The 27,903-nt window shown below is 56.7% G+C and overlaps 1 protein-coding gene across 7 annotated transcripts in view; it reads left to right on the forward strand.

Moving 5' to 3' along the window:
• PAX5 (paired box 5) overlaps window positions 1–27,537 on the forward strand; it is a 156,020-nt gene extending 128,483 nt beyond the window's left edge. For 5 of the 7 annotated variants that reach the window (XM_041004431.1, XM_041004432.1, XM_041004434.1 and 2 more), the window contains 2 exons: window positions 22,624–22,710; window positions 26,280–27,537. In XM_041004431.1, the coding sequence (XP_040860365.1) occupies window positions 22,624–22,710; window positions 26,280–26,356 (164 nt within the window). In that variant the 3' untranslated portion in view covers window positions 26,357–27,537. The remainder of the gene's footprint in view (window positions 1–22,623; window positions 22,711–26,279) is intronic. The other 2 variants (XM_041004435.1, XM_041004436.1) reach the window with 1 other exon arrangement.
• Window positions 27,538–27,903: the final 366 nt, after the last annotated feature.

Here is a 27,903-nt window from a genome sequence, read left to right on the forward strand (position 1 = left end):
CCCCGCCTCCTCAGAGCTCCCTTTCCAGGGCGTTAGGCTCAGGTGCCAGGAAATCCTGGCAGCACCATCCTGCTCCCTGCCCTAGGCTGTGGCGGGGGCTAATGGCTGGGTCGCTGCCAGTGCAGTGGGCACAAAAGGAACCTGGCCCAGTCCGCGTGGCCCTTGGCACTCTAATCACCATGGACTATTGGATGCCTACCAAATAAGTTGCTCAGGGGACTTATGGTCCCTTTATATTATCTGTTGTTTTTGGAATATGTGCAGTCACATGTTTTTTAAATTTGTATTTATTTGAGACAGATATCACCTATCCACTGACTTACTCCCCAGTCGCTTCCACCAACAGGAAGAAGCCAGGATCCAGGGACTCGATGTAGGTCTCCCACGGGTGGCAGGGACCCAAGTGCCTGAGCCTGCCAAGGGTGTATATTAGCAAAAAGACAAACTCAGAAGTGAAAATTGCACTCAAACCCAGGCAGACGGGCATGTTAGCTGTTACATGGAATAGCTGCCCTGCCCTTTTATTTTCTTGAAGAAGCAGGAAGTGAGAGTGAAGGGTGGAGTGGGAGCCAGCGGCAGCTGGGAGGGGTGTGGAGTGGCTGCAGGGCTGAGGCAGGCCCAGGGTTTCACAGGAGTGTGGCAGGAGGGATGGGAGACCATACGTGACTTCAGCCGACTGTAGGCTCGGCCCTCCTGGCTGGCTGCTGGCTCTCTCTCATCCTTTTGGGTGTCCCCCATTGAGAGAGGCCATCCCCAACCCCAAAACATGCCCAGCTCTCCCATCACTATGCCACAAGTGACTGTACCTGGGACTGGCAGCAGTAGCCAACATTCCTCCCGGTTCTGTAGCTTAGCAGGGGTGAAGGTTTCTGCAGGACTCCCTCTGGATGCTCCAGGGAGATAGCTGTGCCCTTTTCTGGCTTGTGGGTGCTGCCCACGCTGCCCGGCTTGTGCCTGCTCCTTCATCCTCAAGGCCAGAAGTGTTGGGCTGAGTTCACATCATACTGCCGTCTTTCTCTCTCCCGCCTCCTTCTGCCCGTTACGTTCTCCTTTGCCTTGGGATTTAACATCCTGGGGAGTGGGGATGGGATAAGGGGGCCATTATTCCACCTGCCAAATCCCACCTAAGCCAGGTCCCTTTTAGCTCTATCTTAAGCATCATCTGTCCATTCATGGAGTGAGTGTGGCTCAGGGCACACAGCTCAGTGTGTTTCCCTCCTCCTCGCCAGGCTGAGGTCCAGCAGTGTTTGTTAGTTATCAGGACAATGTCTCGATGTTCCCTGCTGTGTTTTTGACTCCTGGCACAGTGCCTGGTAGCGAGGAGCACTCAGGAAGTAATAACTGAGGGCTTGGCCCAATCTGTTAGGACCCCAGCAAGAGGGGTTGCAGCTAGGGGTGTGAGGGCCAACCCAGAGCTGGGTGTTGGCAGCTGCAGTCTGAGTGTGGGTTCTGGAGCTGGACCAGCTAGTCTGGACTCACTGTCCTGCTCTCCCTGGCTGTGCAACTTACAATAACATGACTCCTGCGGGCCCTCATTCCCTCCTCTATGAAGTGGAAGCGATGGTCATGATCTGAGCCCCGTGTGATGCCAACATTCTCAGAGCCTCCGGCCGGCCATGGACCTGGCAGAGACAGGCACCTTGCATACGGGCCAGCACAGATGAGAAAGGCGTCTGGCCTTGGCCACGCTGTGGGGCGTGTGTGGCTGCCAGCTGCAGAGGAGGGTCGGGGGACAAGCCTGGCAGCTGGCAGGAGTTCCCAAGGTGGGAATGTGACCCTGCCAGTCCAGGTCAGGCCCACAAGGCTAACCAGGAAGAGGAGCTATGGAGGAGGAAACTGGCAGCCAGCCAGAGGTGAGGGTTTGCACTTGATCATGGCCAAGCAGACATCCAGTTGAGGGTGGGGATGCATAGTGGGCAGCTGCAGTTACAGGGTGAAGCAGGCCAGGAACACGGGCACAAGGTTGGGTCCAGGGGAGAGAGATGGACACTGTTGGAGGTGCGTGATCTGGTCACTGAGAGTTCATGGGCTCTGTGACTCTGAGCTGTGCAGGCCCAGGGGGATAGAAAGGCTTCTGGGGTCCTGGAGGGACCAGAAGGGGCCAGGAGGACAGTTTCTCTGTCAGGAGCCTTGCAGGCTCGGCAAGCCTGCCACCCTCTGGGTGCCGTTGCATAGGCATGGCCTGGACTGGCGAGTGGAGTGGGAGCAAGGGGGGCCCTTTTTCAGCCCCATATAAAGAACCTGCCCCAGAGGCAGAGCTGAAGACATGGGAGGGAGGTGGCAGGCCCAGAGGCAAAGAGGACGGAGTGTCAGGAGACTGGGTGCATTCCCTGAAGGCCTCCCTGGCCCACGCAGCAGGCTGGATGGGCGTTTGCTCAGGGATTGAATGGCCTAGAATTCTTGGTTCTTCCTCCCTTCCCCTCCTCCTCTGACTTGCTTGCCGAGCCCTCCCTTGGGCCCCTGGGCACTCTTCCTGGCCTGGGCCCTTTGCCCACACCTCTGCAACCTCACCCTGGGCGCTGGGGCACACCTGTTGCTGGTTCTCACCCTTTGCTGCCCTCTAGTGGCCGCTAGCCACTATCACACTAATAATGTGGCCTGATAGCAGCTGGGAAGCAGCAGGTGGCCAATCATTCCTTCCTTCCTTCATCCATTCTTCAGATATTTCCCAAAAGAGCCTGGGTGCCAGTTCTGGGCTAGATGCAGGGTGGCAGATAAAGTCCCTGCCCTCAACAAGCTCACAGTCTAGTTGGAGAGAAAGAGGTGAAAAAACAAGTCATGTCCCGGGCCCAGCACGATAGCGTAGCGGTTAAAGTCCTCACCTTGAACATGTGGGATCCCATATGAGCGGCAATTCTGATCCTGGCAGCCCCACTTCCCATCCAGCTCCCTGCTTGTGGCCTGTGAAAGCAGTAAAGGATGGACCAAAGCCTTGGGACCCTGCACCCATGTGGGAGACCTGGAGGAAGTTCCTGGCTCCTGGCTTCAGATTGGCTCAGCTCCAGCCATTGCAGCTGCTTGGGGAGTGAACCATCAGACGGAAGATTTTCCTTTCTGTATATCCGTGTTTCCAATAAAACTAAATAAATCTTTAAGAAAAAAAAGTCATGTCCCCACCAAAGGGAGGTCAGCGCCTGGCCTAGTGGTGATGATGCCCATGTGCCCTGTTGGACTACCTGGGTTCAGGTCCCGGCTCAGGTCCCTCCCTGTTCTGACTTGCTGTTAACATAGACCCTGGGAAGTAGCTGGGTCTTGGCCATCTCCTTGGGAAACCTGAATTGTACTCCCAGCTTCCGGCTCAGGGTATCCCAGCCCTGGCCATCGCAGGCATTTGGGGAATGGACCACTGGATGGGAGCCTTCTGTCTCTGAAATTAATATTAGACACTTAAAAGAAAATCATCCCTACATGAAATGTTAGAGTTAAAATGGATCCCACCATGCCCTGCACACAGTGCTCTGCCGTCTGTAACTGCTGGCCCCAGTTGCCAGCTGCAGCGCCCTATGAGCCGGCTGCTGCTTCCTGCCCCCAAGGCTACCAGAGCTCAGAGCCATGAGCTGGCTGACGGGCTCACAGCTAGGCAGGGGCAGCTGGGCCTGGGGCCTGGCTCCTGGGTCTCAGGGTCGGTCACGCAGGGTGCTGGCAGAAAGTGCAAGGGGAGGGGGATTGAGTGAGCTGACTGGCTCTGGAATCCAGGCATGCCTTTCTTGATGGGGATACCAGGAAGCCATCTCTGGTCTCTCTCCCCAGCTTCACTTGTCTGGGTTTGGCCTGTCCTCCTGGACCCAAAATAAGTATCGCCTCTTACAGGAAGTCTGCTGTGCCCCCTGGGTGGGCCCCTTTGGCCCTGCCTGGGGTTTGCCATGTTGGATCCTGTAATGCTGAGTGGCCTCATCTGCTGATTGCTTCTGATTCCTTCTGGAATCCTCGACCACCCAGGTCCTTCATTGAGCAGGTGCTAGATGGATCTGGGTGGGGTTGGTATGAATATAACTCTGACCCCTTCCTATCCTTCCTAAAGATTTATTTAGAAGTCAGAGCAAGAGAGTATGCATGAGAGAAAGAGATCTGCCACCTGCCAGTTCACTTTCTGCAACGCCTACAGCAACCAGGGCTGGGCCAGGCCATATCCAGGAAGCAGGAACTCCGTCTGAGCTCACAGTCCCTCTTCTGCCTTCCCACGCACACTAACAGGGAGCTGGAGCAGAAGCAGAGCAGCCAGAACTACACTGGTACTCCCGATGTCGGACGCCGGCATCCCCAGTGCTGGCTCAACCCGCAGCGCTGTCCCGCTGACTCGTGCCCCTCCATCTCTTGTCAAGTTCAAGAGCCCAGGACCTGGGATTCCACTGTACAGTGGAACAGGGTTTGAACTCTCCTTGGGCACCCCCAAATCTCTTCCACAATGTGTTTCATTTTTCTCGCCCAAAGACGCCGCCACCGAGACAATGGCCCTTGCCGCCCTCTGCCTGAGTTATTTATTTATTTAGCACTTTTCTCTCCTCCTCCTTCTCGGGGGACTTGCCTCTCGCCCTCATCTCTCATGTTTTTTCTTTCACTCGACTGTCACTGTCATTGTCCTCCTGGGGCTGGGGACACGGGGTGACAGGCGAGGGGAGCCCACGCGGGCCAGAGAGGCTAGAAACAGAGTCATTAACGGGCCCTGTGAAGCCCAGATGTCCCCCCTGAACGCGGGTAATTTGTTTTTAATGAAAAACCACGCAGTGACCCCGAACAAATGAATTTTCTTTATAAGGAGTCTTCTGTGTGCAGTGGCACAAAGAGAGGGCAAAATGGGGAGGTTTGTGTCCAGGGGTGGCAAGGCTGCGGGAAGGAGCCGTCAGAGATGCCCCGGGCATCATCCTGCAGCGTAGAGGGCACGTGACAGTTGGGCTCGTTGAGGTCTTCCCCACCCAGGGTTTGCCAAGCTGCTTCCTGTGTCATGCCAGGAGAACCTCGCAGGAGCCCGAGCAAAGCCTGGTGATGTGACCCCACTTCATGGAGGTGAGCAGCGAGGTTTAGGGACGGGCATGTGGCCCAGCAGTTGAGACGCTGTCTAGGACACCCACATCCTCTCAGAGCGCCTAGCTTTCAACTCAGCTCCACTCCCTTCCCCAGCTTCCCGCCTGTGCAACCCTGGGGGATAGCAGGGTGTACCCCGTGCCCCATGGAGGAGTCCTTGGCTCTTGGTGTTCATATGAGAGGAAACCAACAGGCAGGAACACACTCTCTCTCTATCGAATAAAGAAAATCCAAAAATTCAAGACACAGGGGAAGAGTTTTGCTGAAGGCCACCAGGTAGCACCGGGTCCAGGATGTGTCGCTGGCAAGGAAAGGGTTTGTTTGGAATTCAGCTCTTACGAAGGCTGCGCTGACATCCGGACATGGCTCCCTGACCCCGGAAAGGGCATGACATCATGGGTTGGGACACGAGGGGTGCCAGACCTATCTGAGGTGCACAGATTCCTGGAAGGATAACTCCCTGGGAATGAATTACTGGCATAAAATGGGTAGACAGGAATTGGTACCAGCCTCTTATGAATAGGCCGCAACGTCTGCTAGGGTATAGGATCAGGTCATAGGATCTGGCCATGAAGGCATTGACGGTAGAGGCCCCAACTGAAGGCCTTGGCCTTGACCTTAGCTTGGGGAGACAGGGACACGTGGGAGGAAGGCAGTGAAGCCAAGTCTGCAGAGGGAGAGTCAGGGTGCTGTGAGCAGGGTCTGTTTTAGCACGTTATTCACTGAGGCCAGAGATGGCCCTCGTACAGTCTGGAACTGCACTCCCCTCCTGCATCACGCGTGGCCAGGGCCCAAACTTCCAGAGTCAACGAGGCTGTGTGCAGATGAGAATAAGCAAAGCACTTGTTCAAGGTCACCCGGCCTCTTCCCGGGCAGCAGCCTGCCCTCCTGGAGTGACAGAAAGCCAAGTGCTTTGCCTCCTGTCCTCATGGTATTAACACAGGGACCCCTGAGGCTGTGGCTGCTGAGGCTCAAATCAAGACCCCTGCTGCAAGCAAGCTCTGCTGACCTCCATCTGAGCCCTGGGGCCCACCCTGGTCCCTGCTGGGTGCTGCTGGATCTCTAGCTTCCTGCTTAAGCCACTGCAGGCTGACGCCTCCCAGACATTGCAAGGGTCCTGCTTGGCTTCTTCTCACTGTCACCCAGAATAGGGTAGCTAGACAGCAGGAAACGACTCTGCTCTCTTACCCAAGGCCTATTTCCCTCTGGAAGCTGGGACCCAGCTAGACAATGAGCCAGAGTTCTGACCATGACCCTGGCTGAGGTCATGAAGCCTCTTGGCATCTCTTTGGGCCTGTGGCTCTCAGGTCCCTCCCACATAGGGGTGCTTCATCCTTCTGCCTTCCAAAGTGACCTTTCACCCACTTTAGTCCCAACCCAGCATCCCATCAACAAACAGGAGGCCAGCGGTGGTTCTACAGCCGCCCCACTGCCCACGGGCAGCCACCAGGCCATCCTCTGCCCTCTGCCCAGCCCCACACTGCCCTCTTGGAGACTGGCATCTCTCCTCTACCCCACTTTTTTTTTTTTTTGGTTGGTTGTTTTTGTTTTTGGAAACCATTCCTATCTGGTTCCATCCCAGAGGCCTCTTCTAGACACAGAACCTTCATCAACAAGATCACTGGAAAAATGAGGGCAGATTGTGACCCCCCACAGGGAGGTTCCTGAGAGTGGGAGGGGCTTCCACTGGCAGATAAACTGCCCTGGTACATCCTGGAGTCAGTGCACCAGGGGGCTTCTGTGGTCCTCGGATGTGGGATTCTTGTTCATTCATTCAGTCACGCAGTTCCTCATCCCTTCCTGGACGGGCACCAAAGTGCTTAAAGGGATTGCCTGGGATCCCAACACATCCTGCCCAGGCTGGAGCAGAAGTGCCATGACTGGGGCGGGCATTGTTGGAATGCGAGGTCCGGGGACTGGGTGGAGACACTTGGGGGACAAAAAGAGAAGATGAGGGACTTGGGGAACGGCAGCGCAGAGGGCTCTATGCCCGGACTGATGGCTCTGGGCTCCTGCTCACCCTGGGCCTCTCCCTAAAGGTACTGACAAAGCGTGGCCCCCCAGCCATCTCTGCGGCCAGAGCGGGTGCCTGGCCCGTGTGGACAAACAGGGGGCTTGGTATTTAGGAGCAGGGAGGGGCAGGGAGCTGCCCTGAATGGCTGCCTGCTTTGGAAATTTCTATGCATTTGTAATAACAAAATTACCATAATTTGCTCGTTAACGCAGCTAGATCAGTCAAGCATTGTTCCATGGCGGGCGGGCGGCCGCTGCCTCTTCTCTGCACACCCCACACGCCCCAGCCAGCAGCCAGCCCGTTAGAGCGCTGGAAATTAGCATGCAAATGGTCCTAATTCGGTGGGCGAGCTGTCAAGCAGCGCCTCTCCAGCCTCGTCTCCGTGAAGGCCCTGACAGCCCGGCTCCAGCGCCGGCCCACCCTCCTCGCTCCAGCCAGGAGGGGCTCCGAGGGGCACCTCCAGACTGACAGCTTGGAGGCCGCCCTCCCTCCGTCAGCGCCAGCAGGCCCGGCAGCAGGCTCCCTGGGGAGCAGGCAGGGCCTGCCACCATGCCAGTCTGGGGAAGGCAGGCAGGCTGCGGGGGAGGCCAGCCCAGGCGCTGGTCTACCAACCCCAGCGGCAGACCTGGGGCCCTGCATGGTGAGGTGGCAGAGTGGGACCATGGGTCAGGACCTGGGGCCCAGGGGCCCCACTGGTGAGTTCTGAGAGCAGGGCACCTGGATACGTGGAGCATCTTCCCCCACCTGCACCTGCTCTGCCAGCAAGGTCAGGCCCCACCCTGTCCCACCCTGCCTTTCTTCTTTGTCTCCCAGACCCCTCACCCTCTCTGTGCCTGACACAACTGTGTCCCAGTGGATGCACAGAATTCCTGGGGGAGGTGGAGAAGGTGTGTGCGTGTGTGTGTGTGTGTGTGTGAGAGAGAGAGAGAGAGAGAGAGAGAGAGAGAACAGCAGCCCGGGGTCTGTATCCTGGTTCCAGCCCCCCGGAGGGCATTCACCTCCCTGGTCCTGCATCCAGTACCCCTGCGTTCTCTGGGCTTCCCAGGGCTGCCGTGAGGAGTGGTGGTGACTAGCAGACGCCCCGCTCCCCGGCTGAAAGAGCCGTTTCCAGAGAACTGCTATGTGCGGAGACCAGAGCCAGCCTCTCCCCACCCCCATGCTTGCCTTTCCCGGGCAGTGTGGCTGCTGTCCCCATTGGAGTCAGTGCACCAGGGGGCTTCTCTGGTCCTCAAATGTGGGATTCTTGTTCATTCATTCAGTCACGCAGTTCCTCATCCCTTCCTGGACGGGCACCAAAGTGGATGGAGCAGAAGTGCCATGACTGGGGCGGGCACGGTGGAGAAAACAGAGGCAGTGCTTGCTCAAGTGGCAACACCAAGATAGAGCAGAGTGTTCTCGCTGACTCCGAAGTCCTTGAGACAAGACAAAAGACAGGGCTCTGGGCACCAAATACTGCCTCCTCCTGGCAATGCCTCCCGGCGCAAGCTGCTGGACGGGGCTCAGCTTCTTCAAGGGTGCCACCTTACAGATGGGCACATCCGTAGCACTCAGCACGTGTGGGCAGAAAGGAGACCACCAGGCGGGCCTGCGGGCTCCTGCCTCTGGGAACCCTGAGGTTCTCGTGTTGGTTCAGGCAGCAGAAGGGAGCAGCTACTGCAGGTAGCCAGTACCACAGGGCTCATCTAGAAGTTTCTTCCAAGGTCTACCTCCAGGCTGTTTCTCTGGACTTCACTCCTCCCTGCTCCTAAGCAGTTGGAGACCCAGGCTAGGGTTCAGGGTCCGGCATGTAGTAAGCAGACTGGATCTCGGTCCAAGCTTGCCCCAGCAGCTGGTGGTTCTTGTGCAATGAGTAACCTGCCCATCCCTACCTGGCCGCCTTGCCCCAGCATCTGTTTTAAGGGCATCTGACTGGGTCTTTTTAACTCCAGATACATGATGAGGTGAGCGAGAAATTCAAAATCCCCAGCTGGCTTCTGGCTCTCTCGAGGTACAGGAGGAAGGCATGTGACCCCCAAGTTGCTACTATATCACAGGTCCACTCAGCACCCAGCCCAGAGCCTGGCACAGGGTAGAGGCTCCACCAGGGAGCCCATACAGGATCCCAGGGTACACAGGTGCAGGGCACAGCCAGGCCCGCCAGCCTGAGCCGGGGGCTGCTCTGCGCTCCCACATGGCTGTTGGAGTCCCTGGTGTGAGACCCAGGAATTTTAGGGCTCCTAGGACCCCACTCTCAGACAGGCTGCTCTTTGGGAAACAGCTTTTGGAGAGCAGGACCCCAGAACCATGAAGGACCTTGGTCTCCGCCCCCAGGGTGTGACAGTCCCCTGGCTGAGATGGGGTTGGCACCTGCCAACTCTTTCTGGAAGAGGAAGAGTTACCAGGGCTCCCCCTAGTGGAGAGTCTGGGCGCGTCGCCCCCTTTGTGTTTCCCCTGTGTAGAGTGGAAGATGCCATTCTCATCCCTGCATCCCTGCCAGCCTTGCCCACTCTTTCTTCGGTTTACCCATAATCCCCACACTCGTGCTCTCTCCTCTCCACATCCTGCAGGATGCAAGGCTGTTGTTATAGACTCTGCAGGACTCATGGCTGTGGAGAGGCAAGGCTAGAAATCCAGGCAATGTTCCTTCCACACCGCAGCCCACACAGGGCCCCACCCCATGACTGTCCTCGACTTTGGCCGTCTGACCATCCTCAGGGTCACATGACTGACCCTTGCTAACCTTATGGCATTAGGCTCCACCTGGCCAGAGGTGTCCGTTCTGTGAGTGCATCTGTCTCGTTTTGGTTCACTCCACCAAATAGATCCCTATTGTGGCTGGGACTGGGGCAGGCAAATCCTGGAGTCAGGAGCTCAATTCATAATTCGCCCGTTGGTGACAGGAAGTCCATCTCTGCTGCCCCCAGGATCTGTATTTGCAGGGAGCCTAATCAGAAACAGGAACTGGGAGTGGAAGGCAGGCGTCTAGCCAGGCCCAACAGTCACTCCAGGCTGGCCTTTCAGTAGGTACCTGCAGCCACTGCTCCACCAGTCTCCCCACGGTTGCCCTTGTCCCGTCCTGTTTGTGCTTCACTTAGCAGCCAGAGTGAACTTGAATCTGGTCATTTTCTGAATCAGGTCATGTCCTTCCTTTGTTTGCTTGGAGTAGGGGTCAAGATCCTTACGGCATCTCCCCTTCCCCCACTCCCCTCCTGAGCTCCTCTCTCTGGCTGGAGAGCAGGACCCCAGAACCGTGGAGGACCTTGGTCTCCCACCCACCTACCGACCCGCACTGCAGGCTCAGGGCCTCTGCTGTTTCTGCTCAGGCCTGAGGAGTGTTAGGCCCCCAGCTTCACAACACAGGCTCGCTTCCTTTGCTTTGTGTTCAGATATCACATCTTTGTGATTTCTTCACTACCACCCTTTCTTTCTGTGTCCTCCATAAAGTGTGTTCGTTTTCAGCGTGCTGCCCGGTACACTGGGAGCACTTATGTCCTGGCTCACCTGTTGTCCACCTGCACAGCTAGAACATCAGCTCTCTGAGGGCAGGGACTTTGGTCCATTCTAGAGTCATGTCCTGGGTGTGGGAGACAGTCCTCAGTCAGCAGTGGTGGGTGAATGGGCAAATGGAACATGTGCCAGGTCTCCTAGCACCCTAAGGGGACTCTCCCACTTGTCCACCTCTCCCCAAGTGGTCCTCTCCTTACCGGCCTGTGGGTTGCTCACAGGTGACCTGGAAGAGGATCTGACGGTTGAATTTAAGAAAAGATAGCTGGATCCAGTGTGGTAACCTAGTGGCTAAAGTCCTCGCCTTGCATGCGCTGGGATCCCCTATGAGCACCGGTTCTAATCCCAGTTGCCCCCCTTCCCATCCAGTTCCCTGCTTGTGGCCTGGGAAAGCAGTTGAGGATGGCCCAAAGCCTTGGGACCCTGCACCCACATGGGAGACTTGGAAGAGGCTCCTGGCTTTGGATCGGCTTAGCTCCGGCCATTGCAGTCACTTGGGGAGCAATCAATGGACAGAAGATCTTCCTCTCTGTCTCTCCTCCTCTCTGTATATCTGACTCTCCAATAAAAAATAAAATAAATCTTTAAAAAAAAAAGATAACTGCCTGCCAGTCCAGCTTCCCTCAGGGCTGCCCACTCCCTGTGCTCCTGGGAAAATCGAGTCTAGGGCTGTGTCTGTGGCAGAGATGGGACTGCTTGGGACCCTGCCTCCATGTCCAGCCTGAGGGAGTGAGGACCATCCCTAGGAGAAGTCCTACTTCCCTCCCCACCCCTAGCACATTCCTTGTACATCAGTGGTGGCCAGGGTCTGTCTACATCACTCAACCTTTTCAGGAGCCCCGTGCCACAGTGCCCTGAGCATGGGGAGATGCCAGTGTGGGTCAGCACACCTCCACCATCGCTGTGCAGGGTCTCAGGTGGCCACCTGCCAGGGCCCCACAGGTGCAGTGACTTCAGTATGAAGCTGGGGGCGGGGATTCCGCAGGCCTTGCACACTCTGAGTCTCAGTGTGTGCCTGAACCACAAAATCACTGTGGCAGTTTTGGCACATCCTGATGTGTGGACCAGCCCTTGATGAAGGTCATGATTAGATCTTTCATCTGCTGATTTTCTCCCCAAGATGTCTGAAATGGCAACTGACAAGTCTGGGAACAGAGAATTCCACCCAAGCCTCCCACATGTTCAGGACAGGGGGCAGGAAGGGAGTTCGGGTAGGAACCCAACAACTTAATCTAGCTCCACTGACTATCTCTCAGGTCCATGTTAACAGGAAGCTGCCAGAAGTAGCCACTGGCCCTGGTCACTCGGATGTGGGGTGTGGCCATCCTAACAGGTGGCACAGATACCTGCTCTTGTGGGGAGTGTTTGAAACCCCCACCCCTACCCCAGGAGATGTTATAGTTCAATAAACTGTGACAACTGTTGGCCCCAAGTGGACCATGTGAGAGAGAAGGACCGGTGGGCATGGAGAGGCGTCGGGGGTGGCACCCCACTCCCAGTTGGCCTTGGGAGAGAGAAGCTCGAGGACTAAAGAAGGGGTGCAGGCACTGAATGAAAGGGGATCCCTGGGTCCCTGAGGCCAGTGGGTGGTGGGGGGGGAGGGAACCCAGGAGTTCTCCAGGGTGGGGGCGGGAATGTGGCCACTGTACCATCCCCCACAGAGCCCCCAGCTTCAGCATCCACATCCTGACCTCGACTTTGATAGGAGAGCTGGTGCTCCCATGCCTGCCTCCGCCCCGCCTGTCGTGGCCGACACACCACTGCCTGGCTGGCCACCCAGGAGGCAGCTAATTTATGTGTATGCTGCCCGCTCCCGCCGACTGTGGGCTCTCCGTGGGCAGGGACCGTGTCTGATTCATCTCCACCGCTGCCCCCAGCCCCAGGCCCTGCTGGCTGGGGGCAGGACAGGTGTGTGCAGAATTGAGTGCCTTCCTGGGGCGCCATGGGGCTGGGGGCGGGTGGCAGTCCGGATGGCCCTGCTCCCAGTGCACAGACACACACACACACACAGCCAAGTGCACGCAACGCAGCCGTAATTGCGGAGGTAAATCTTGTCTGGTCTGCTCACCAACACTCGGTGAGACGCTCCATAAATATGTCAGCAACAGCATTAAAATTTGATGGCAGGCAGTGCAGGTCGGGACTAGCACTGCGACTTCCCAGCAAGGTGTGACACCTTCGCCTCTGTCTCATTAGTCAGTGCTGGGACATGAGGCCTCAGCGCAGGCCTGCGGAGTGGGGGAGGGGGAGGCCGACACCTGGCTGCTGGAGGGCAGGCCAAGGTCACAGGCAAGGAAGGAAGGTGGCTTTGGGCCAGAGAAGTCCCAGCAGACTCCCCCCCACCCCACCTCCGCCAAAGAGGGTCTTGAGATGATCGGGGCTGGAGGGGGTCGTCATGGGCCTGTGATTGGGGACTTCATCTTAGCGGTCAGCCTGGGTGGAAATTGTCCATGCACCCACAAAAGGGTTTCCTAGGACATGATGAGACTGAGTGTGGTTCTGCTCATCTCTTGAACCAGTCATGTCTGCCTCCCAACTGCCACAGTCCATTTGAGAAAACTGAGGACAAGTTGAAACTAGATGGGATATGCCAAACCACAGAGACAGAATGAGGTGAAGGGTCCTGACCCCTAATACGAGGCTTCCCTTGCAAGCCAGAACTTTAGATGCTTGCTGACCAATCTCTGGGAATATATATAATAATAATAAAATTATTATTATTATTATTATTATTATAAACAAGCCCTGGCCCACCATCCCAACTTTATTTTTTCGGCAAAGTGTGTGTTGGGTCCTGAGGATTGAGCTGGGCAGCCAACACCCTCGTGTTTCTCTAGCACTTTGTTCTGTGCTTTGTTACCCTAGCAGACCTTGACACATGTCAGGATTGTTTAGTCCTGTGCGGGCTGTAACAGTCACACCGCACACAGGAACTCCAAGGCCACTCAGCTAAGTGGCTGCAGCCAGCCAGTGCAGTGGCGTAGCAAGCGAATTTTCTGTCTGTGGCTGCAGCATTCCATATGGGTGCTGGTTCGTGTCCCTGCTGTTCCACATCCACTCCCACTCCCTGCTTATGGGAAAGCAGCAGAGGAAGCCTCAAGCCCTTGGGTCCCTGCACCTATGTGGGAGACCTGGAAGAGGCTCTTGGCTCCCAGATCAGCCCAGCTCTGGCCATTGTGATCATTTGGGGATGAACCAGGGAATGGAAGATCTTTCATCTCTGTCTTTCTTTTTCTCTCTAACTCTGATTTTCAAGTAAAATAAATAAATGTGTATATGTATATAAAGGAAAATGTTTTAAAGGTAGGACCAGACTCTGCTGGTTCCCAGCCTAGGAGTTCCCCCAGGATACACACGGGTGACAGCCACTGCTGGCTCCCAGTACCCATGCAAGAACTTAGCACCCAGCTGTTGAAATCCACTGACATCGTCCGCAGTGCTGGCTGGAGCTGTCGGAGTTGGGGGTGTATCAGTTGGTGTCCCGTGAGCAGGTGGACATCAGAAGAGAGGGGTTAATCTGTATCAGGACACACCGCATCCTGCTGAAACTGGGGATTGGAACTGGGGATTCTCTGCTTGGACAAGGGGGCAGTGCATTTTCAGTCTTTGAAATGCAGCTGGCAGGTGGTAGATGGTAACACACATGCTGGTGAAGCTTGATTGCCCTTTAAGGCCCAGACTGTAGGCATCTCCTTCAGGAAGCTTCCTGGATACTCGGGGCAGAATGCATTTCCACGTTCCCCTCCTGCCTCTAAATCTGCGTTGGCCATCCTCATTAACACCCACATCTCTAGCTGGGGAGTCAAAATCCCCTTTGGCATGGGGAGTTCCTTTGGATGGAGGCCTGCGTTGGTTCTACTGAGTGAGACCACTGGGGACCCAGTAGACCCCGGGGTGACTGAACCACTAGAGCCTATCACCTGCGTGCAGGAATCCAAGTCAAAAGAGATGTGATGGAGGTCTTTCCCAGATTTCTTGGAAGAGGTCAGGGAGGCACCTTCAACGTTGGGTGGGAAATGTGACTTTGTGCTGTGCACCACCTTGGCAGTCACTGGTTGTGATGCTGCCACGTCAGAAAGCGTGCTGTGGCTCTCGGGCACATGCACCTGGAGCAGGCTGAACATGTGGTAGTCCAGGAGAATATCAATCTGGAGGTTGGATTCTTCCAGGAGCACAGAACAAGCTGATCCCTGCAGTACCTGGGATCTGGCACATTCAGCCTCAGGGTGGGGGCTTGCCACAACACATGGGGGTCTTCCAGATTCCAGTGGCTGAGTGGATGCCAAGAAAAGGCGCTAAGAGGAAAATCCTAAATCTTCCTTCCTGTCTTCCCAGTCCAGCTCCAGTCTCATCCTGCTCTTTGCTGAGCTATAATTGCAGTAGTCTTTTTTAAAACCTCTTCCTTATAAAAGCATTATACTGACTTATTTTCTGTGTTTGAATTATTTACTGTCACGTTCTTGTGGAGTGATCCTGGAGTTCTGTGGCAGAGAGCATACCCAGCCAGGGGGACTGCGGCCAGCAGCCTCCCTCTCATCTGTGGGTTGTGCCCTGTTCTCTCTGCCCCTAGGATCCAGGCCTGATGTATCCCTATTCTGGACCTCATGCCTGCACCTGTCCCAGCTCTGGGAGGGGCCAGGTCATGGAACACCTGGTGGGCACACTGCATGCAGCAGGGCTTGTGGGGGTCTGTCAGTCGCAAGTGGTCAGGTTTTGGTCCTCTCTGGGAAGAGGAACTACAGAATTAACAGCAGGAAGGGAGATCGGGTCACGGAGTAGACCCTGAAGGACCTTGACTGCCCCCAGTTAGGCTCCTTCCCCACCACCACAATGTTCCCAGAAGCCTCTCCCAGGACCTGGGACCTGTGCCCCCGCCCCCACCAGCTCGGCCCTGACTCTGTCCAAGTAATTCATGTGTTATGCACCCTGGAGAGACTGCAAAGAGTGGTCTGCACATGGCCTTGCGGACTGGACTGCTTGGATGTGGCGGGTGGGCAGTCTGGGGTCTGACCCCAACTGGAGAGCAGATTAACACTGGATCAGAACTGCTCAAAATTGCACAGCACGGCTTCTCCCATGACCCACAGGAGCCAGGGGCCTAGGAAGAAGGCAGGGGAGTCCATCCCAGGAGCTGGGCTGGCTTCAGTTGTCTGTCCTGGAACTCAAGACACACCCTGCTCTGCTGCCCAGCACGTGTGGCCCAAGCACCCCAGCCTTGCCTTCCACTGAGGGGAGGCCCATGGGGAAACCAGTACACAGCCATGGGGCTTCTTTCCATTTTGAATGGCTGGAAGTTTCCTTTTATCGGGTCTTTGGAGTTGTGGACAGCAGTTGGTGGGCTCAAGGACCTCTTTTTCACTGAGGCCAGGCAAGACTGCCCTACTATCCGCCAAGCGGTCCCGAGCTCAGCCCTGCCCTGGTCCAGCGTCCCTGTGCTCCCCCACTCCACCCCGCACAAGCACTGCCACTCAGCTGTGAAGTCCACAGTGCTCGGCTTCCTCTCCCTATGCCCACCCTCTCTCTGCGTTTTTCACTTCCCTCTGCCTTTCTGAAGGCCTCCCGTGCTGCCGGAGAAGAGGTTTTCCCTGCTGCGGATCGATGGCCGGCGTGCGGGGCTGTCGGGTTGACAGGGCCGACCTTTCCCAAGCTCAGGTTTTCGTCTTGCTCTTGGGAGCCGGGGAGATCTGGCTGTGGAGGGAGGGCGTGTGAAGAGCCTTGGCCTGCCGAGGGGCTGGGCTACAGGGTGGGCATTCACGGACAGCAGAGGGAAGGCCTGGGCGGTCACTTATTCGAATCTTGCCCATGCACATCACTTTTAGAGATGAGAAGGCTAGGCCTGGTGACAAGGGACTAGCTCGGGGTCTCTTGGGAGGTGCACCGTCAGAGCCCGGAATCTAGGTGGTGTATGTGTGTGTACATGTAAAAACAAGTGTGTGCCCACACACATATATATGCACCCACACATGTGTATACATTCATGTGCATACATACATAAACATGTACGCATATATACATATGCACCCTTGACATGCATGTAAAGGAATACCTCAAAGCGCATGCAAAATGCAGTTAAACTGCAGTTTCATTATGGTGCAAAAATCTTAAAGTCCTGCCGTTTTTGCACACTATGCATTTTCCATGGGCTTTGTGAAACCCCCTCACGTATTTTATGTATTATTATACACATGTATGTACAAGTGTGCACACCTGTGTGTACGCATCTTAGTCACATGTGCAAGCATGTGTACTTAGGAAGGGCTAGCTGTGCCCGTCACGGCTCGCTGTGTCCCTACTGCTCCCTGGGCCACCCTGTGCCGCTTAGTTGCACAATGCCATGAAGAAAAGAGCCATGGGGAAATCTCAGATCCACCCTTTTGCTTCTCCTTCTCTGCCGAGATTTCCTCTCAGAGCCCGGGTCTGCATCCTTGAGACATAGAACTTGGCCGGGAAGTCACTTTGAAGGACTTTCCGTATGTTAATCAACGTCGGCCAAGGTCTCAGGCGGAGGCAGGAGCCGCCATCTGCAGCTGGGGTCGGCCCCTGGTGCGTGCGGCAAATCCCCGTCATCTGGCAGGTGTCGTTTTGGGTTAATTAAGAGCTACACTGAGCTCGTTTACCTGTCACTTGTGAGAGTTTGAGGGAACTTGGACTTCTTGCCACCTTGGAGCCTGCAGCGTAGAAGAACTAAGATCCCACTGCCTGCATGCGTTTTGTCACCATTGACTGTTGCTCTTGTAGGCGTTGTCTTTTAGCCAGAACATTCTGGCTGCCCTCTTGGGTTTTTACTGTCCACATCTGGGAGGCAGTGCTGTTTAGGGAAACCCACTTTTACTAAATGATTCAAACCTTGCTTTCTCCTCGGTCTCTGAGCAGAGAACACGCACTCTGTAGCTTTGGGAGCTTCCAGCTATTAGTTGGAGCGCTTTGTCTGTGATGGGGCTGGAGGCTTGACTAGATCCCGGGATGGTCAGGTTAGCCTGACCTGGAGGCCCCTGGTGGGGTAGGAGAGAACTTTGTGATGCTCTGGGTCTCTGTAAGGGCTCACACAGTTGTCAGAGTGTAGCACAAGTCCACACCAAAGTGGTGCATTTCCATCTAAGGACATTTGCCAACCAAGGAAAAAAGGCTTGTGAACACACACAGTGGACTTCAGTGGGTGCCACACAGGCCCAGGTACTGGGAGGAGAATGTGCTGGTACTTGTGAGGAGACCAAACCAGGGATGCCAAGGCCACTGCCAGCAAGCATGGACCATGCTAGCGTGGAAGGCAGCGGGTCCCTTGTGCTCACCGTGAATGTGCTCCAGGCTCTGTGTGCTGCTAATGAGCTGTCCCTTGGCATGGGCAGAAGCCAGGCTCTGTCCCCACCTGCCCCATGGCCCTGGACCAGGGAGATGCGAGGGATGGTAATGCTCTGTTTTCATCCCAGTCCTGACACTGCTGAAGGGAGCTCAGAAGGGTGTGGCTCACCCCCGGCTCAATCTGCATGCCGAGGGTGGGAGCCACGGCTCTAGGTCCCGCCAGCTCAGGGAAGGGAGAGAGACTGAGGGTTGGTCAGGCTTGAGGGTAGCGGTCAGCAGTCCTTCAGGTGCCCCATGAGGAGCCTGGTTCCTTGGACCTCACTCTTCCTCCTCTTTTGCTCTCCAAGGCCCCCATCCCGCCAGTCCTGCCTCTCAGTCTCCCCACCTCCGGTCTCCGGGAGACTCCAGGAGCCTCTCCTCTGCCACCTGCCTCCCTTCTCAGTGGCCATTTCCCAGTCTGTAAACGGAGTTGCATGTCATGGGCTGTGAGGTTGCTTCTGGCTCTGACATTTCTGCAACCCCATGTTCTTTCTCTTTCTTCTTGCTACACCAGGATCTAAGGAAGGAGGATCTGGGGCCTGAGGGCTTGGGGCGAGCAGTTTCTGAGTTTAGGTTTCTCTAGAATCAATGAAGATTTATTGCCAAACCACACAGGGGCAGAAGTGATCAGTCATAATTGGTAATATCTTTCATTTTTCTCCACATACTCAAGCTCACCCATTTTCCAGATGAGGAGACTGAGGTGACTGCCCACCATACAGCCTGCAGGCAGCAGAGCCTGGCTCTGTTCTGTCTTCCTTACAGGGATAGGGAGCTCTGGGCCAGAGGGGAGGGAGGGGCACGCCATGGGTGTGACTGGCCAGGACCTGTGCGCTCAGTCCTGCTGGTTACAGCCGAGGACTGGGGACCTAGTCCTGTGTGCCCTGGTACCCCTCTCTCCAGACTACCCACCTGTCCTTCTTCATTCACTGACCTCTGCCCATGCCTGCCCTTTACCTTGTTCAGCTAACGCCCACAGCTGGCTAGCATCTCCCAGTGTCCAGAAACCAAACTCAGGTGCAGTGACACCTGCCTGTGCCAAGCAGTGGAACACTGCAGAGCCCTCGGTGGGGTGTCTGCCACCTGCTAGCCATTGGCTCCCCCTCCCACGGCTCCCACGCATCCTGGTGGCTCAGGCAGGATCCAGGGTGCTCGGAAGCTGTGCTAGCCCCACGAGGTGCATGGGCAAAGGAAGGCAGCACCAGCCCCCAAGGAGGCCCATGTGGCATGAGGCTGCATACATGCTCTTTTCACACACACCAACCAGCCATGAGCCATTTGCATCTTCTCTCTCTCCCTTCCTCACTTTAAGCAACCCCACAATCCCCTTCCATTTTCTGGCACACAGCACTGTAACCCTCTCCACCCTACCCTAAACCAAACCCTGGGCTTCCCTTCCTGCAAGAACTCAGCACAAACTATAAAATGACTCTCAGGGCCAGATCCACTCCTTCGGGAAGGCACCATCCATCCTCCCCTATCTTCCTGACGTCCCAGGGCCCGTGGCATGGGGTGAGGGTGACTTTGTTCTTCCAGGAGTTTGTAGATCCCCCACTCACCCTATGATGGAGCTGCCCTGTGCCCATGTTGAGGGGTCTCTGCAGAGAGAACCTAGGCACGTGCTGCTCAGGATTACCCCAGGAATGCCCATGCCCGGGCACCTGCTCTTGTCCCCATAGGACTGCATGGTGTGCCCCACCCCCATCCTGGCCTGGCCTCTGCAGGCTCCAGCCCCAGCCGTGCCTTCTTTCAAGCCTGCTTGCTCCAGATATGTGCACTCTGCCCGGGGCTGCTTGTGGAGGTGGGAGGATGCTGGCAGAGCCGAGGGTGGAAGTGTTTACAGCAGGTGTTTGGTGAAAGTGCTCTTTGAGGATGACATCCACCCAATGCCCTGAGTGCCACAGGCTGGCATTGAGAAACATGTCAGGTCGGGGAGCTCCCTGAGTGGCAGCTGCCTTGGCCTGAGCTGGCACCCAGGTTGAGCCTTGGGGAGATTTCCTGCTCTTACAGGGGACTTCAGAAAGTTTATGGGCCACACAAGTGGCAAAAGCACTGTGCCTGGAGTGCAAAATGTATTGCACCAAGGGAAACGCATATGGAGCAGCTGCTGAATCTAGTGGTTCAGACACCTCCATACCTTATCAGGATGTCTGGGTCTGATACCAGGGCCTGGCTGCTGACTCCAGCTTCCTGGTGGCAGCAGAGCTGGCTCGGGCGATTGGGCTCCTGCCACCCACATGGGAGACCTGGGTTGAGTTCTTCTGGCTTCATCCCAGCCCAGCTCTGGCCATGTGCTCAGTATACCCGGCAGTGGGTACTAACGCTAGGAGTACTGGCCTTCACCAGGCTGGAGTAGTATGCGCTGGAAGCATTCCCCATCATTCATTAACTTATTCTTTCAGGGAGTAGCTATCTGTGCCTACTAGATGCCAGGAGATTGGGAAAGAGACATGAGCTCGTGCCTGGAGTGAGAGAGGCAGAGAACTAAGGAGAGGGAGGCTCGCGTGTGCTCAGCTCTTTGGAAGGCGACGAAAACCAGAGCGAGGGAGGTGGTGGTGGAAGGGCTTGTAAAACGTGATGGTCTGGAAGGGGATCCCAGAGCAGGTGATGTAGAGAAGGGCTGAGCCGCTAAGAGGGTGAAAACCAGGTGGACTGCTAGGTGGTGGAGGTGGGGAGGGGTTGCATTGTGGTGCAGGGGCAGCCAGGGGGCGCCACTGTCTGTTGGGGAACAGATCTTCAGCTGGTGGGTAGAGGTGGCATCTGACCAGTCTGGTGCTGTGGGGCAGGTGCAGGATGGAGGGCTTCCCATAGAAGGGGGGCATCTGAGATCTTGGTGCTGTAAGGCTGGGGGGCAGAGTTGAGGATGACGGGCAGCCTGACTTAGATTCGCTCTCCTGAGAAAGCAGCGGGAGCTTGCGGCAGCCAGTGCCGGTCTGGGCGTGGAGGATGTGTGCACAGCTGTCTGACTACTTACCTCCAGCAAGATGGACCTAAGACTTGCACTTGTTAGAGGAAGTGGGTGTTGCAGACCAAGGGGCCTTTCCGAAAGAGGAGGCCTTAGCACCTGGCCTGGCCTGGCCTGGCAGCAGCAGCAGCAGCAGCAATATCACCAGAAGGAGCCATGGGGTTGGCCGTTGCTACGCTAGCCCAGAGCCCCAGCCCAGCGCTGTCAGGAAGTGCCTCTGACGGGGCGGCCCACAGCACCCACCGCACAGGAGGGAGGGTGGGTGGGAGGCTGTCCCCTCTCTCCAGGCTGCCCCCACCCTGCCCTGGAGGAGGTGTGCAGTGCTGATGGATATGCAGAGGCTGGGCTGCCACGGGGCTGCACTGTCACTGCGCTCCCTCTGTACGCCAGAGCCTGACACCCTGACCACTGAGGCATAAAAAACAGAGAATTGGAAGGCTCAGCCTGTCAGGCTGGGAGTGGCCCCCAGAGAGGCCCGAGAAGAACGGCGTGTGTGTGTGTGTGTGTGTGTGTGTGTGTGTGTGTGTGTGTGTGCGCACTCCACTGGCCCACGGTTGCTTGTGGAGGTGGGAGGATGCTGGCAGAGCCGAGAGTAGGAGCAGGTCCAGCCTCATTGTTCCTACCCCCAGCTGGCCATGCCCAACCTAGCTTTGTGGTCCATTCTCTGGGCATTTTTGCCACTAGAGAGAGAGCATTGTTGGGGATGCCGCTGGTTCTGGCTGCCTTCCTGCTGGAAGAGCCCAGAAGATGCTATGGAGGGCCTATGGGGAGCAGTGGAGGCCTGTCTGGGACCTCAGGGGGCCCCTCCCAGGGATGTCCCCTCCCAGGGTGGGGAGGGTGCAGGTGCTCCAGACCCCTGAGTGGTCAGTCTTGCGTGCCTGGCTCCCAGGCCTCTGTGTACATATTGCTGATGGGCACTGGGGACGCAGCCTGGAGGCAGGACCTGAGCCTGGCCTCTGCGAGGAAGCTGCCAGCCACTGGAGTGGTGGTGAGAGGGCAGTGGGGACAGACAGGCCAGGCCACACCTACTGCAGGTCCAGGACAGCAAAGCAGTGAAAGACATGCTCTTCCATCCCGGCTGGTGAGGAAGGGGCCCTGCTGGGGCTGCAGGGAGTGTCCAGGAGGTGCCAGGGGCAGGCAGCCCCACTCAGAATGACCAGACCACAAGGAATGACCCTACCTCTGGCAGCCTTCATGGTTCCTGCCTGAGCATGTACAAGGTCTCTCATACCAGCCCCTTCCCCAACTCCCCAGAAGACCTCGGTCCATTCCCTCATTTGTGTCCCACCCCATGGCTTGTGTCCCTTCATGTCAACCCAGTGCCACCTTCCCCTTCCAGGAAGACCGCCTGGTTGTATAGCTCATATCCTTACCCTGCTGGATTCACAATGCACAGGGCAACACTGGAGCTGAGCCCACCCTGGCTTCTCTGGTCAGAGCCACTGGAGAGCACCTGCATCTTTGGGCTTGGCTGTGTGTGTTAAGGCCCACTTTGTGAGAGAGCCTGAGCGTCAGTTTTCTCACCTGTGATATGGGCCAACACCCCCCAGAGGACCCCTTGTGCATGGGGGCACCAGGGTATGAATATGATATACAGGGTTTTGGTGGGGAAACGTTGGCAGAGCCAGTGACAGCCCCTGCTTGATGAAGGACGTGAACCCAACCTGCTGTCCACAGGTCCCCGAGGCTCAATGGGGGAGACCAGTGCTGCCTGCAACTCAGGCTGCTGGGACTTGGGGCTTTCTGAAAGGGGGTGGATTTAACGTTCAGTCTCTTTCTCTCTCTTGCCCTGGCCCTGCAGGGAGTGAGTTTTCTGGGAGCCCCTACAGCCACCCTCAGTACTCCTCATACAACGACTCCTGGAGGTTCCCCAACCCGGGACTGCTTGGTAAGTACTGGCAGTAGTGCCAAGGGGCCCCTGGGCTGACAGCTGCCCACACATGCCTTCTCACCAGCTGGTTCCCTGGGCGTCCTGGGGTCTGGTTCCTGGGGAAGGGTAGTGAGGGGCATTTGTCCCTGACACATGGAAATGGGGGATCTTTTGTGGGGGGAGGCAGTGTGTGTCTGCCCCGGTGTCTCGTGGATCAGAGGCAATGACAGAGGGAAACAGAAATAGCAAAGGGTATCAGGAGGAACAGGGGCACGTGGGTACAAGCGTCTGCCCGAGTGTGAAATCAGTCCTTATTCAGGTGGGAACTCTGAAAGAGGCAGAAAAGATGCCCGTTTGGATGAATTGGTAGTGGCTGCCTGGAGAGAACTCAGGCTGTGTGATTGATTAGTGATGTCTGCCATGGACATTACTGGGACCAACTTAGTGGTTGTTCAGAGGCCTGTCATGGATGCCACTCAATGCTCAACTGTTGCCCAGCATCTGCTCCAACCTCAGATTGATGGGCTATCTATGACAGGTGCCAACCAACTGCATCTGTGAATGTCAACATATTCTGCCTATCCCAAAGACCAGGCAGGGCTAAGTCAACTCTCACAAGACCCAGAAAAGCCTTTGGTTTTGTTGAAATATACTCACATGAAACAAGAGATGGAATGCCAGATGGGGCTGGGCATTCTAGAACATTGGAACAGGGATCCTGGGTTCACCGATGTCATTCACTGCCTGGAGGGTGAAGCCAGCCCATGGGCACCACCCATTCCACCCCCCACCCTCCCACCCTGTTGGCAGCTTCCACTTGAAGTAGTCAATGGCGGAAGGGTCCTGGGAGGCCACCCAGGCTTTCCTGTCCAGCGTAACAAGGCTTCCTTAAGTGAGAGCCTGCTAATTCCCTGGGTCCTTCATTATTTCAGGACTGAAAAAATACAGACTTTATCAGAAAAGCAATCACCTGGCATCTTCTAACTCAGGGTACCCAGCCTCAGCCCCGCTCCTCCCAGCCCTCCTTCCCCCAACCCTGTCCCAGCCATGGCTAGGGGTTAAGCCGGACACCTGGGCACAAACATTTCCTGTCTGGCTATCGTTGACTCCGTGCACTTGGGATCCAGCGCTGCCCAATGCTGATTGGTGTATGGTGCATAAAACTTGTGGATGAAATTGGGAACAATGCCAGTTAGTGCTGTGGGGCCCCGTGTGAGGGAGATGGTGACCTCTGCCCCCGACAGGTGGGCCTAGATTACCCGAAGCTGCAGAGTCAACATCTTCTCAGACTGGATTTCTGCTCTCATCAAAATCATTTCTGAGTATTGAGGCACAGAGTCCCATGTCCCTGATGTTTTTCCATAAGCGACCTCATTGAGTTGGCCCAGATGTCAGGCCCAGGAACCAGCAATCAGGGCCAACCCATTCAAACTCCTCCCAGACCAAGGTCTTGCAGCCAGGACAGTGGGGCAAGGCAGGCGACTTGGGGCCTGAGCCTGCGAGTTCCTCCCTCGACATGGGTCTCAGGTACAAGTGAGCACGCCTGGTGCCATGAGGGATGCCATGAGGGTGCCAGTGCTGCTGGGACATAGCACTAGGGATGCACAGAGTAGCAGCCTACAGGAGTGCATCCTTCTGAGAGTCACGTGACCCTGAGGTGGCTGCATTGGCCCTGGGGCATAGCGTTTGACTGCGCAGTGCCCAGAGGTAACAGGTGGGGGGCTGAAGCCCAGCTCACAAACAGCACAAGGCCGTGCACACAGTGTCCTGTGGGTCAGCAATGACCTTCAGCTCCTTGCCCCTGCAGCCTGCAGCCTCTGCCTCACATTCTTCCCTTCCCACTCAAAGTCACATGGTGCAGAGCCCTAGCAGCAAGGGAAGCTGGGAGGATGCGTTCTGACTGCCAGCTCCCAGTGGGCCAACATTATGGGTGGCTCTGCAGCTGCAGAAAGTGCTTCCACGCTGTGGAGCAGCTTACAAGCACAGGTGAGCCCTGCGAGCTATCCAGGTCTGCGAGCTGGGAAGTTCCAGCAGGCCTTTGGTCATCCCAGGGCTACCCTGAGAGCAGCTCCCATGCAGCTGTATTCATGCCAGAGCCTGCTCCCTCCTGGTGAGCAGGGACCCAGCTTGCCTGCAGAAGAGTGAGGCATGTGCCCACCACAGCCTTGCAGAGAGCTGTAGGCCAGATTACAACCACCAGCCTATCTGTGCCCACGGCACCTTCAGGATCTGGGTCAGCAGAGTCCCAAGGGATTTAGCCCAGGGGCACCTAGCCTGGTCATTTCTGCTTTCTCTGAGGGTCGGTGCATGGATATGGAGACCTATCCTGGGGCTGCTCAGTGCTCCTGCCCATCCACAGGAACCAAGGGTGCAGGGTGGGGGGCCCTGCTGCACACACAGACACACTCGTGTTCTTGTCGCTAGCACATCAGCTGGCCTGGCTGAAGCTGAACCACGTGTTCAGCCGTGGTTCGGCAGAAACACGGTCAAAACGAGGTTCAACAATGGCCACCATGAAGGCCGAGGGCTCCTTGTCACACTCAGCGCAGCCCTCCCCACAGTGAGCCCAGCCAGGGGCAGCCGTGACTCTGCTGCATCCAGCCCTATACCGTCAGAGTCTTCCCCCAGGTTGACCCGGCCTGACCAACCAGCCAGTGGGAAGAAAGTCAATTAGGATTAGAATGGAAGCCGAAAGGGGATTAGAGAGGGCAAGCGGGAATGACTGTGTCCAGTGGTCAGTGGATGATCATGTGCAATAGAGAGGCGAAACGACACAAGAAAGGACAGGTTCATTGCACCTAAGAGCCTAATGGGTCCCGGAAGACTGGGTGCTTTGAAAAGTGGCGTTTCCATTTTTCTCAGTGAATGTAAGCCTTCACACTGATCCCCCTGCTCGCCCCCCCATGGTACCCACCCCACCGAGACCACTGGGCAGTATGGCCCTGGGCGGGACATGAGGAGGATCTGAGGCCAGGCTGTGGCCAGCCTTCTAGGGAGCTCCTGCTTTCATTTCTTGCCCTTTTGGGTGGGCCCTTTTGGTGGGGGTAGCCCCTGTGATTTTCCTGCTCTTGTGTCCTGGCCCGCAGGGACGGTCCCAAGCATCAGGACACGGGACTGACACTGCCAATGCCCACCTACTCTACTTGATGCCTCCCCACTCTATATCTCCCTCTGCTCCACCTCCCTCAGCTGTGTGGCCTTGGGCAGAGTCCTCACCTCTCTGGGCCTCATTTTTCTGATCTGTGTAACTGGTACAGCTGTGGTTCTACTTGAGAGGGTGGTGGTGAACATTAAGCAAAGTGACTGCCCCTGCGGTGCTGTCACATTGTGTCATAATGCCCTCCCAACAACACTCCTGTGGTCCCCCAGCAGTCACATGGCCTAGGATCCACTGACAGCGCCCTAGCTGCTGTCTACTTAGAGGAATTCGTCTCTCCCCCAGAGCTGGGCATCTCTGGGTGGCGAGGAGAGCAGGTTGGGTGTTACAGGAGGGTGGCTGGGACTGATGCAGCAGCAGGACAAAGAAGGAGGCAGTAGACTGAAGACCTTGGGCGCCGTCTCAGCAGCCTCTCTTTTGCTTCCTCCAGGCTCCCCATACTATTACAGCGCGGCCGCCCGAGGAGCTGCCCCGCCTACGGCCGCCACTGCCTATGATCGCCACTGACCCTCGGAGCCCGGGGGGCACCAAGCACTTCTGACACATCTCACTGCGGGCCAGAACCTCCCAGCTCCCACCCCTGACAGCCAGAGGGGCCACACAAGACGGTCCTCCAACAACCCCCTCGCCTGAAGACCCCACCCTTCCCTTCCCCCCCTAGGGACTCCCAGGTCCCTGGACTTCAGGACACTCGTCTGCTTTCGCAATCTTCTCCCAATGGTGACTGGGGCTCAGCCAACCACCAAACTGTTCTAGAGACACCCACAGCCCTGCCCCCTTCCCCTGCTGTCTCGCTGTCTGTCCGTCCTTCCCTGTGGAGCCCTGGGTCTGGGCAGGCAGACAACCTGCTGTTGCTGCTGCTTCACCAGCCCCTGTGTAAATACCCACTTACTGTGCTGCAGGCCCAGGGACCAAGCAACTGGCCAGCCCACGACTGCATCCTGAACCCAGGACACCTTGAGCCTGTGCACAAAGCAGCCCGTCTGCCTTGGCTGCCCTGGTCTGGTGGGACCTGGAGCTGGCCCTGAGACTGTTGCTGCCCACCTCTGTCCCAACCTCCTGCTTCTTCCTCTTTCCCTAAGGCCCTGACTCCTTGGGCTGGCTTGGCCTCCCCTCGATCCTGAGGCCCCTCCGCAAGGTGACTGCACTTTGGAGAGAGGCCCTGCCTTCTGCCTCCACCTCTCCGTGGTCCCAGCACGACTTGAGTGGCTCCTTTCCAGAGCACAGGACTCCAGGAACCTGTCTGGGAGCATCCTCGGCAGCTGAGCAAGAGTGAGGTGGCAACAGCCAAGTGCAAGTGGCATGGGGACTTGGAATGTCAGGCCAAGGTGGACCCAAGGTGTTCCCGACTCCCCGAGAGCCGCCGAACTGGACTGAGGCATGTCCAGACTCAGCTCCCTTTGGACACCACTGTGGACGTGCCACCCACCCTCTAGGACCCCAGCAAGTGACTTTTGGGCAAGCCTGAACCACGCAGCACAGGCAATGGCTAGCCAGGACATTCCCCTGTACCAAGGACCACAAGCAGCTACTGCTGTCAGCAAGCACTTCTGAGCTCAGCGTGTGCCTGCGTGCAGAGGTGCTGGGGTCAGGGCAGATAGCTCATTTCACGTAACTTACTGATCCTAGGAGCCACGGTGGTCAGGGTCGTGGCTGAGTGTGGGGGTGGGAGGTCAAAGGAAGCCATTGGGGGAAACTTGGGGAAGGGAGGAAGCCTCTTGGGTGGGGCAGTGGGGATGGCAGCACACAGGGTGGAGACCCGGAGTGGGGGTGCCAGGTACCATTGTGTTTTCTCCAAGGGACTCCTATTTCCTGCAGTCTCTCTCTCACCAACTCAGAACAGCCTGGCTACGTGTCCCTGCAAACCTGGACTGCAGTGCAGCCTTGACTTCCCCTGTGGCAATTTGTCCCATGTTTGCATGTGACTAGGTGGATGGAGAAGTGTGGCAGAGAGACAGAGGACAGAGTCCATCCTGGACATCTCAGCCTCACCTCTGTGTGTAGCTGTGGGGTCTCAGCTGCCTGGGTGGAGCAGGGGGCCCTGGCCACTCTCT

Source organism: Ochotona curzoniae, unplaced genomic scaffold (assembly GCF_017591425.1).
Source record: "Ochotona curzoniae isolate NIBS_2020 unplaced genomic scaffold, NIBS_Ocur_1.0 scaffold_3208, whole genome shotgun sequence".
Taxonomy (NCBI): Eukaryota; Metazoa; Chordata; class Mammalia; order Lagomorpha; family Ochotonidae; genus Ochotona; species Ochotona curzoniae.